The sequence below is a fragment of the Vitis riparia genome, chromosome 14, assembly GCF_004353265.1.
Source record: "Vitis riparia cultivar Riparia Gloire de Montpellier isolate 1030 chromosome 14, EGFV_Vit.rip_1.0, whole genome shotgun sequence".
Lineage (NCBI taxonomy): Eukaryota > Viridiplantae > Streptophyta > Magnoliopsida > Vitales > Vitaceae > Vitis > Vitis riparia.
This window is the reverse complement of record NC_048444.1, coordinates 29,083,855-29,094,057: the sequence shown is the minus strand read 5'-3', so window position 1 is coordinate 29,094,057 and position 10,203 is coordinate 29,083,855. Positions and strand designations below refer to the sequence as shown.

Below are 10,203 nucleotides of genomic sequence, written 5' to 3'. Positions count from 1 at the left end.
TCCCAAAGTTTATCTCAAGTTTATTTAACAATTATTTCAAAATATTTTTATATTGGAGTTTCCAAATCAAGAACCGCTCTCAAAAATCATTTTTTAGGAAGGGAATCATTTTCGAAAATGTTGCCAAAACCCTAAATCTCCCACTATTTAAGTGGTTTTAGTAGAGGGCTTTTTGAGAATGAATTGAACCCGTATCAAGGAATAGCCTGCAGGGTGATAAAAGTAAAGGGATTTTATCTTGTGTGTATCTTGCCGCATGCAATTACAACTTCTTAGGCAATGAAACAAATGAATTGGGTTGATAACCAAAACACCCCTCTGGAGGCTTTGATCATGTACACCTGAGATGAGCACCAGAAAACTACTATCCACCACTCATTTTCACCCAATTCCACTCATAGTGAGAAACTCCATTCAATTAGTCCAAAACTGCACAACCCCACCAAACCCACCATTCATTCCAAAAGGGCCCTCCGTTTTGGCCACAACTCTCATCAAATCGTACTTTGGAAAGGGCTTAATTGGAGAAGCACGTACACTGTTTGATGAAATGCCTGAGAGAGATGTGGTTGCATGGACAGTCATGATTGCTGGCTACACCTCATGTAACAACCATACTCATGCATGGATGGTGTTCTGTGAGATGATGAATGAAGAGCTTGACCCAAATGCATTTACCATATCAAGTGTCTTAAAGGCTTGTAAAGGAATGAAGTGTCTTTCATATGGGAGGCTTGTTCATGGGTTGGCTATTAAGCATGGCTTAGATGGTTTTATTTACGTTGATAATGCACTAATGGACATGTATGCCACTTGTTGTGTTAGTATGGATGATGCATGCATGGTTTTTCGTGGTATTCATTTGAAGAACGAGGTATCATGGACTACTTTGATTGCAGGGTACACTCATAGAGATGATGGCTATGGTGGGCTTCGCGTTTTCCAGCAAATGTTATTGGTAAGTATCAGGTATAACCTCAATTTTGTTAGTAGTGTACATGTATCATAATCTTCAATGGATTTAAGCTTATTTTAAGTGTTTCTTGCATCTTTATGGGGTAGCAGGAGGAAGTGGAATTGAACCCGTTTAGCTTTTCAATTGCAGTGAGAGCTTGCACTTCAATTGGATCGCATACTTTTGGAGAGCAACTGCATGCAGCAGTGACTAAACATGGGTTTGAATCCAATCTTCCTGTCATGAATTCTATACTAGACATGTATTGCAGGTGTAGTTGTTTCTCTGAAGCAAATAGATATTTCTATGAAATGAATCAAAGGGATTTGATCACATGGAACACCTTGATCGCGGGATATGAAAGATCCAATCCAACTGAGTCTCTATATGTATTTTCAATGATGGAGTCAGAAGGTTTCAGTCCAAATTGCTTCACATTTACCAGCATTATGGCTGCCTGCGCGACCTTAGCATTTTTGAATTGTGGACAACAGATTCATGGGAGGATTATTCGAAGAGGCCTTGATGGGAATTTGGCCTTGTCTAATGCCCTTATAGACATGTATTCCAAATGTGGAAATATTGCTGATTCGCATCAAGTTTTTGGGGGGATGTCTCGTAGAGATTTGGTTTCTTGGACTGCCATGATGATTGGGTATGGGACTCATGGGTATGGAGAAGAGGCTGTTGAATTGTTTGACAAGATGGTCAGTTCAGGTATTAGGCCTGACCGAGTCGTGTTTATGGCCATTCTTAGTGCTTGCAGTCATGCTGGACTTGTAGATGAAGGCTTGAGATATTTTAAATTAATGGTGGGTGATTATAACATTAGTCCAGACCAGGAGATTTATGGGTGTGTCGTGGATTTGCTAGGACGTGCTGGGAAAGTTGAGGAAGCTTATGAACTCATAGAGAGCATGCCATTCAAGCCTGATGAGTGCGTTTGGGGGCCATTTCTTGGAGCTTGTAAAGCACACACGTTTCCCAATTTGGGAAAATTAGCTGCTCACAGGATATTGGATCTGAGGCCTAATATGGCAGGGACTTATGTGATGCTATCAAATATATATGCAGCTGATGGTAAGTGGGGGGAGTTTGCAAGACTGAGAAAGTTGATGAAAAGAATGGGAAATAAGAAGGAGACTGGTAGGAGCTGGGTCGAGGTAGGAAATCATGTCTATAGTTTTGTTGTTGGGGATGAGGTGGGCTCCAAAATAGAGGGGATATATCAAGTTCTGGAAAATTTGATTGGGCATATGAAGGAATCAGGGTATGTTCCTGATTTAGATTGCTTGATATATGACTTAGAAGATGGCACTTGAGAAGCAGTTGAAGTCCAATAGGTGAGAAAACCATATGCAAATGGGGGATTGAAGAGTCATTTGATTTTTATGAACAACCCCGAAGTGGGTACTGGCAAGAAAGTTTCGAGGTAAATTGACCTTTCCGTCTTTGAAAGAGATCCTATTTTATTATAACAGAGAAGAAGAATGATCTGTAGTAGTAACCTGATGGTGTGCAACAAATAAGACATCCTGTCAGATCAGCAAAGACCATTGTTTGTATATACAAAATTCATAATGTACTTATCTTATGACCTTAATTTGTACTACAACACATTAATAACCAAAGAGAAATGCATTGAAATATTATTCTTCAACTTGCTTGGTTGTGAGTGCCCTTTGTTGTTTGGGACAACTTCTAGGACTGCAGCTTTAGATTTTCATGACATGTTTACAACCTCAAATCCATGGATGTGAAATGAAAGACAAGATGTGTTATTTAAAATGCATACCATATAGGACTAAGACATTCAACTCCTACACCAAATTCAGGTAGATATGATCTTTGAAAATTTTGAAATCTCAAATTTAATCACTAGCAAACCAAAAACTAATTGATGGGAGGAGCTTTCCTTCCATGGAGAACACCATTTCAATGGAAAGGAAGAGTGGCACTTTCCTTTATGTCGGATATCATTTCTATGAACCTGCAAGATTAACAAAAGGCAAGGTTAAACTCATTCTGTAGCATTACTAAGACAGCCAAGTAAAATCTGCTGAAGATAGATTATGTATCATTTTTGCTTCATAAAAACTTTTTCCTTTATGCTCCCATTTGATCTGGGACAAATTTCCCAGCAGACCTTGGAAACAGGTTTCTTCAGAAAGCTTGTTTTAGATGGACTCAAGGTTCGTAAGCTTAACTTTACTCAATTGTCTGTTCGATCTAAGTCATATTCAATATTGTCACACTGTTCTTTTTGCTTCAGTCAGTAACATGGGGTATGTTTGAGCATGGATATAAAAAATGCCAGAATACCTGGATCTTTAAGACACTGTCAAGAGAACAAGAGCCCTGGAAAAACATAGACATACATAATACATCAAACATATCATCCAATGCAGTTGTTAATGCACTGACATTTTTCTTTGATTGATTAGGAGCATGTAGCTATCAGAAGTTCCCCAACTTTTCCCATGATCAAAGTCATAACCTCGACTCTTTGTCGATTCTGGATCAAGAGTCAAGGTTTGTTTCAAACAAAAATAGAGAAATTCTTGAATGACATTTCCTGGATGAAGCATGTTGCAAAACTGATAAGCAAATATTATTAGAATATTTTCACAAGAAATGATCAGACTTACATAGCCTATTTTTTCCAATAGTTCTATCCTGGTAGGCCAAAAGAATAAAGGTCTCTCCCACGTTTTCATACAAGTACAGAGGCATACAAGGAACAGAGTTTGAGAATCTATAGCTCATTTGAACACTTAAATATGAAAAACAATGATGCTTGATCAAACTTGAGCTGCCTCACATTTTCTATGCTTCCACACATGGTCTACACAATCTTCCCTTTCCCTCTCTATCTTCTTTCTTTCTTTATTTCTGTCGTGGTTTTCTTTTCTTTTGCTTGTAAGATATTCCATCTTCCTTGATCAAATCCTGAACTCCCAATATGGAGGAGAGAAAGAAATGTTAGAGCTTGTTGATCTGCTCTTAAACCTTCAAGCTGGCAACAAAATAATGTCCCATGTCGTAAGTTATCATTTGGTCAAAATCTGCTATCAATAATTACATCATCAACAAGACCTCTACTTCAAAGGTGAAAGCAGTGGCTGTCATCAATACAACCTCACTCTCAAAGCTCTAATATATTCCGATCTGCATGTCATTCAATAGATATTCACAATTTCTTCTTTTTTTACCCAAATATCACTTTGGAACTAAAGAGTGATATCCAAGAAGGCAGTGGCAAATTGCTGCTTGGCAGGGTGTTGGTATACTTCATCTGGAGTAATAAATGATGCTCATCTTCAACAACAGGAGCATTGTCAATACCAGTTTGCTTTGTATCAATATCTGCTACCAATAATCCATGCAAGAACAAGCCCCTTCCTTGAAGTGGTGAAAGCGATGCCGATCCCTCACCACAATTTCGCGGGCATAAGCTTTGGAGATAAGCTTTGCTGCAGTGTGACAATCATTACATATTCGCAAATTCTTCATTATCCTTATTGGTGTTGGTGGACTAATAGTCAGTAGCCCAAAGGCAATTGCTAGCTTCTCACTATGTCTAAACAGAGCAGTTTCCTTTTCTTCTTCATCAATGTCAAAGGAAACCTCATTTGTGTCTGGAGCATAGCCTTCCATCTTCAATCTTTTAGCCATTTCATTCAACATTCCCTCAACCTTATTTATCCATGGGTGTGTCTTATCTCCTGCCAGGAATTCATGAACAACTCCATTGGCTTCAATCAAGCTGCATCCAGGGTTTTCACCACTCCCTGTTGCTTCATCATCCCTCTGACCTCTAGAACATCTTCCCAATCACCCTTTGAAGCAAATATATTGGATAACAATACATGGAAACCATCATGGTCAGGCTGAAGCTCAATAAGCTTCCTTCCAACCCTCTCTCCCATTTCAGTATCACCATGCTTTTTACAAGCCCCAAGCAATGCCCCCCAGGTAGCAACATCCGGTGCCATAGGCATACTCTCAATGAGTTTCTCTGCCTCGTTGAGCAAACCTGCACGCCCAAGAAGATCAACCATACATCCATAATGCTTAACATTGGGTTCTATCCCATGTTTTTCAATCATTGAAGCAAAGTGGCAGCGCCCTTCATCTACTAAGCCCATATGCCTACAGGCCCCGAGAACTCCCATAAAGGTTATCTCATTGGGAATTACACCATCGTTCTTCATTTCTGAGAACATATCTAGTGACCTTTCTACCAACCCATTCACAGCCAACCCAATAATTAGAGCATTCCAAGAAGAAACCCCTTTTTCCTCCATTCCATTAAAGACCTCCAATGCATTTTCAACACATCCACATTTCATGTACATGTCTAGTAGGGTCGTACCAAGAATAACATTAACCTTTAGGCCATTCTTCCGTATATAAGCATGAACCCACTTGCCTTGATCAAGGGCAGCTAAGTGGGTGCAAGCTGAGATCACGCTCACCAAAATTGTCTCATCAGGCCTTATTTGTCCTAGCTGCATCTCATGGAACAATGCCAAAGTATCCGAGAAACAGTCATGTTGGGCATAACCCGATATCACTGCACTCCATGACACAATATCCTTCTCTGACATGACATCAAACAATGCCCTGGCCTTTTCGACTGACCCACATTTCATGTACCCAGATATCATGGAGTTCCAAGATATCTGGTCCAAGTTGTGGCTTCCATTGAACAATTTTTGTGCATCCATTATTTCCCCGCTACCAGAATACATATGAATCAAAGCATTTTGAAGGTTCACATAAGATTCAATCCCCATTCTTATGACTAATCCATGGATCATCTTCCCTGTCTTAACAATGGACAAGTGAGCGCATGCAGAAAGAACACTAACCACCACAACCTCATCCAACCTCATTCCATTAGCATTCATCTCAATAAACATAACCAGAGCCTCTTCATACATCCCATTTTGCTCATAACCCGAAATCAATGCACTCCAAGAAACCATATCTTTTTCATCCATTTCATTAAACAACTTCCATGCCTCCATCACTTGCCCCATCTTCCCAAGCAACACAATCATTGAATTGGAAGCAATTATGTTCCTTTGTGGCATCTGATCAAATATCAACTTCGCCTCCTCCACATCCCCTTTCTGAACATACCCTGCCAATATCGAATTCCATGAAACTGAATCCAACACGGGGCTTTCATCAAACAACTTCCGGGCATCTCTCATATTCCCACAAACGGCATACATATTAATCAATGTGTTCTGCACATACACATCTGAATCAAACCCCACTTTCAAAACATGATCATGTATCTCTTTCCCTCCAAATTCCAATAATCTGACAGCGCAAGCCTGAACTACAAGCGGGTAAGTATAATTATCAGGACCCACATTGTTTTTCACCATTAATTTGTATAGAAGAAGAGCCTTTTCCGCAGAGTTGCTCTGTATATATGCTCTCATCATGGTATTCCACATGAACCCATTAGAATTTTCAATGCGGTCGAAGATTTGAAGGGAGTAATCGAGGCCAATGAAGGGTGAATCAGTTGAGAACTTGAGGAGTCGGCTGGCAGCGAATGTATCAGAGATGAACCCAGTGAGGATCATCTGAGAGAGAATCCGGTTGAATTGTTTGAGATTGTGGCAGTTGTGCAAGTGGGTCTCTAAGATTGATAGAGTTATTGTGGGTTTGAACGTGGGTTTGTGATTAAACGTTGATTTAAGGGCTGAAGAAAGTTGATTCAGTTTCGAAAGTTTCATAAGAGAGAGATGGGCAGTAAGGACTCCGAGACTCATAGATGTGGAGTCCCTACAGGACGTTTCACAGGTCAAAGGCCCAAAAAAGGATCAAATAATCCCATGCTTGTAAAAATCAAAAGAAAATATGGGGGAAAATTAGAAAAATAAAATAAATTTAAAATCAACATAAATATATAAATTTGTAATAATTTTATTTATTTATTTTTCATATTTTTATATTGAAAAAGAATATCAAAAAATCATTTCCATTATCATTTTTTTTTTTTGTCTTTACTTAATATATATATATATATCTCCCGCCAATTCTCAGTCCATTTCCGTTTGGTTCGCTTCAGTTCCACGGCAGAAACCCTTGACTCCAAATTCCCCAATGGATTATTTCAAGAAGGGAGCGGAGATTGAGATTAGCAGCGACGAAGATGGCTTCCGAGGCGCCTGGTTTGCCGGAACGGTGGTCAAACCGCCGGCAAAGAAGAAAAACAAAACCCTAGTGGTTGTCGAGTACAAAACCATAATGGCTGACGAATCTGGAGCGAATCCGCTGAGAGAGACCATGGATGTGTTGCAGTTGAGGCCCCCGCCGCCTCGAGAGCGCTCTAGAACCTTCCAGATCAGCGAGGAGGTCGACGCGTATTACAATGATGGGTGGTGGGAGGGTGTGATCACCGAAGCTCATGAAAATTCGCGGTTCGCAGTGTTCTTCAGGACTTCCCGGGAGCAGTTGGAGTTTTCTGAGAACGACTTGAGGCTTCATCGCGAATGGATTAATGGGAACTGGGTTCCGCCATTGGAAGAAGAGGTATAGAAGTTGATCTACGGTTGTTGTTTTTGGGTTTGCTTTGATTTTCTTTCTTTATATTAAGAATATCAAAGGAATGTCAGTTCTGTTGTTTGGTTGCCATGAAAAATAAATTATTACGTGCATTAGGAAAAAAGATTTATAAGTGTTGAAACTTCAAGAAAACTAGGGCAAGTTCAAGGAAAATTTTAGAGCAATGCTGTTCACGCCTATGTGATAATACCCTTGATTTTTCGGTTTCCTGAAAATTGGTGTTGCATTTAAGGAATGTCAGTTCTGTTGTTTGGTTGCCATGGAAAATAAGAAGAAAAATAAATTATTAAGCACATCAAAGTTTTATAAGTGTTGAAACTTTAAGAAAACTAGGGCAAGTTCAAGGAAAATTTTAGAGCAATGTTGTTCACTCCAATGTGATAATACCCTTGATTTTTCAGTTTCCGAAAAGCGGTGATGCATTTAAGGGATCACTGATAAGACGGTTACCTAGAATTTCCTTTTGAAAGAAATGATGAAGAAACTGTAGTGAGAATTGAAATTATATACATTATTTACCTTGTAGTGACAGTGCTTTATGTACATGATTACAAAACTATCTTAAGTTCTTTGTGGAAAGCTTATGGTATCTCTCTCTGGTGGAGACTTTTTCAGTTTGAGAAAAAAGAAACAAGTTGAAGATGTTCCAATTGTAAAGGAGTAAGGAAGGATATTTCAACAAAGAAAATGGCCTGAATGTAAAAACATGAATACCTCTTTTTGAATTAAATGGTTCTTCATAATCATCTGCTATTCTGTATATTTTATCCCTTGCTTTTCTTTCCTTTGTGTTGTTGCCATGCTTAATTTAAGCACTCAGCATGTTAAAATTTGGACTGCAGAAAGTTAAAACAGAAGAGAAGTCAGCAGTTGATGTTAGCAGTGTGTTTAGTGAAGGGACACTGGTTGAGGTCAGCAGTGATGAAGATGGTTTTCAGGGTGCCTGGTTTGCTGCAACTATTGTTAAAGCAATAGGGAAGGACAAACTCATGATTGAGTACAAAAGCCTAAGGACCGATGATGATACTGATTTTTTGAGAGAAGAGGTTGACGCTTTGCACATTAGGCCTTATCCTCCAGAAACTGTAGTGGTTGACCGTTTCAATCTGCTTGAAGAGGTCGATGCTTTGTACAATGATGGATGGTGGGTGGGCGTGATTTCCAAAGTTCTTAGTCAATCATGTTACATAGTCTATTTCAGGAGCACCAATGAAGAAATGAAGTTTGACCACTCTGATTTAAGGCTTCATCAAGATTGGATTGATGGCAAATGGGTTCAGGCTTCCCAGGTATGACTTCTAGGTACTCTTAACAAATTTCCTGATTGCACATTTGGTAATGTGGATACTTGTTTGGGACACTGGAAAATCCAGTCTTGTTTGCACAAGGGTTTTAGATTTGCTATAAAGCCACAATCAGGTTTCCATGAGAGGAGCTTGTTCGGTCTTGATTTATAGTTGTAATTAGATTAATTTTTGTATAGGTTTCCATATATAGTGGAGGAGTTTGAGTCATATTCTGATTAGATCTTGTATTTTATGTGGAGGATCTCTCATCCTTCTCTTGATCTATATCGATATACAATATATCTTTGTTTCTGATAAAAATGAAAAATAAAGCCACATCCAGGTTTCCAATTGAGATTAAGATGGTCCACTTGAGCTGAATTGGGATGAAATCAAGTTAAGAAATTTAGATGGTTTCAAAAAAAGTATTCAGAAAATTTTGGCAGTTTTGAATCTTTTTCCTTTTTCTTTTTCTGAATATTCAAGAATTTCATATCTTCATTGGAACTCCTGAATTGGTGGCATAGTTTGAATCTTGCCACCTTTATTTTCCTTCGAAAATCTCACTTCTCTGATTTTTCTGTTTTTGGGTAAAATTTATACTTGTTATTGAAATTCCATGCTTGGTTGCCTAACTGAGAATCCTGACCAGGCTCTGGAGTTGTGATTATTGAAGAAGTGCAAGAGGCTTGTTCATACTGCAGAATCAGCATATTTTTCATCTTGAGTTTGATTGTTTATTGCCTTTGATTTGAGGGCCTTTTGTGTTAAGGTGGCAGCATAATATGTGTGCCTCCTCTGATTTGAATTTCAGATTTCTCCAGTTCTCCTATCAGACAAGCTGTCTAGTGGCCTTTATATCCATACAGTTAGGCATTCTTATGGATTTCCTTTTTGTAATTGTGGAGTCTCTTTATTGCAACCCTTACCACTTCACAATTATTACAGCTATAACTTTTCATGTAATTATTTCTAGTTCATACATATACATAGACATTGTTTATGAGATCAAGTGTTGAGTTTTTCTCCTTATGTGATAATGGCTTCTTGATTTGCATCTCTATGCCTAATTTAGCAACTTGTTAAATAGGCCTGGGTTCGGTATTGCTCATTGACCATGTGCTTTGAAAGTATTGAACTTAAAGTCATCTTGCTGTATTAGTATATGAGAATTAAATTAGAGTGGTTATGAAAGGCTTTAATAATAACAGTCATCTGACTTTGTCCTAGCTCTCAACCACTATCTTTAATCTTTCTGTCATAAAAGCCAGTACACTAGAGCCATATAGGAAGAGGCATTCATCACTGGAAAAGGAATATGAATTCCTCTTTTCTTGGAGTGGGTTCAAGCTTGGATGGACCTTGTCTCTC

The 10,203-nt window shown here is 38.7% G+C and overlaps 4 protein-coding genes across 6 annotated transcripts; 2 read left to right on the top strand and 2 right to left on the bottom strand.

The window, feature by feature from the left end:
- Nucleotides 1–143: 143 nt before the first annotated feature.
- Nucleotides 144–2,615, top strand: LOC117930718 (putative pentatricopeptide repeat-containing protein At1g56570). Of its 2 annotated transcripts, none has more exons than XM_034851377.1 (2): nt 144–958; nt 1,066–2,615. In XM_034851377.1, the coding sequence occupies exons 1-2, from the start codon at nt 347–349 to the stop codon at nt 2,275–2,277; spliced, it is 1,824 nt and encodes a 607-aa protein (XP_034707268.1). In that variant the 5' UTR covers nt 144–346; the 3' UTR covers nt 2,278–2,615. The 2 variants fall into 2 exon arrangements, with proteins under 2 accessions (XP_034707268.1, XP_034707267.1); XM_034851376.1 differs by having other exon boundaries at nt 1,063–2,615.
- On the top strand, nt 2,310–9,864 carry LOC117930721 (protein AGENET DOMAIN (AGD)-CONTAINING P1). 2 transcript variants are annotated; one of them, XM_034851381.1, is made up of 4 exons: nt 2,310–2,387; nt 7,050–7,513; nt 8,389–8,835; nt 9,485–9,864. In XM_034851381.1, the coding sequence occupies exons 2-4, from the start codon at nt 7,085–7,087 to the stop codon at nt 9,497–9,499; spliced, it is 891 nt and encodes a 296-aa protein (XP_034707272.1). In that variant the 5' UTR covers nt 2,310–2,387; nt 7,050–7,084; the 3' UTR covers nt 9,500–9,864. The 2 variants fall into 2 exon arrangements, with proteins under 2 accessions (XP_034707272.1, XP_034707270.1); XM_034851379.1 differs by lacking the exon at nt 2,310–2,387 and having other exon boundaries at nt 7,025–7,513.
- LOC117930715 (pentatricopeptide repeat-containing protein At3g22690-like) lies at nt 3,862–6,771 on the bottom strand. Its single transcript, XM_034851373.1, has one exon. It carries the CDS (start codon nt 6,748–6,750, stop codon nt 4,717–4,719), a length of 2,034 nt encoding a protein of 677 aa, XP_034707264.1. The 5' UTR covers nt 6,751–6,771; the 3' UTR covers nt 3,862–4,716.
- On the bottom strand, nt 4,325–4,630 carry LOC117930643 (pentatricopeptide repeat-containing protein DWY1, chloroplastic-like). The gene has a single exon (XM_034851276.1). It carries the CDS (start codon nt 4,628–4,630, stop codon nt 4,325–4,327), a length of 306 nt encoding a protein of 101 aa, XP_034707167.1.
- Nucleotides 9,865–10,203: the final 339 nt, after the last annotated feature.

Bases quoted from the DNA above. Each gene is read 5' to 3' on its own strand.
- LOC117930718 (XM_034851376.1), top strand. From the start codon at position 347: ATGAGCACCAGAAAACTACTATCCACCACTCATTTTCACCCAATTCCA. The intron at 959-1,062 runs GTAAGTATCAGG...TTTATGGGGTAG, and splicing joins TTTTCCAGCAAATGTTATTG to CAGGAGGAAGTGGAATTGAA.
- LOC117930643 (XM_034851276.1), bottom strand. From the start codon at position 4,630: ATGGCTAAAAGATTGAAGATGGAAGGCTATGCTCCAGACACAAATGAG.
- LOC117930715 (XM_034851373.1), bottom strand. From the start codon at position 6,750: ATGAGTCTCGGAGTCCTTACTGCCCATCTCTCTCTTATGAAACTTTCG.
- LOC117930721 (XM_034851381.1), top strand. From the start codon at position 7,085: ATGGATTATTTCAAGAAGGGAGCGGAGATTGAGATTAGCAGCGACGAA. The intron at 7,514-8,388 runs GTATAGAAGTTG...TTTGGACTGCAG, and splicing joins TTCCGCCATTGGAAGAAGAG to AAAGTTAAAACAGAAGAGAA.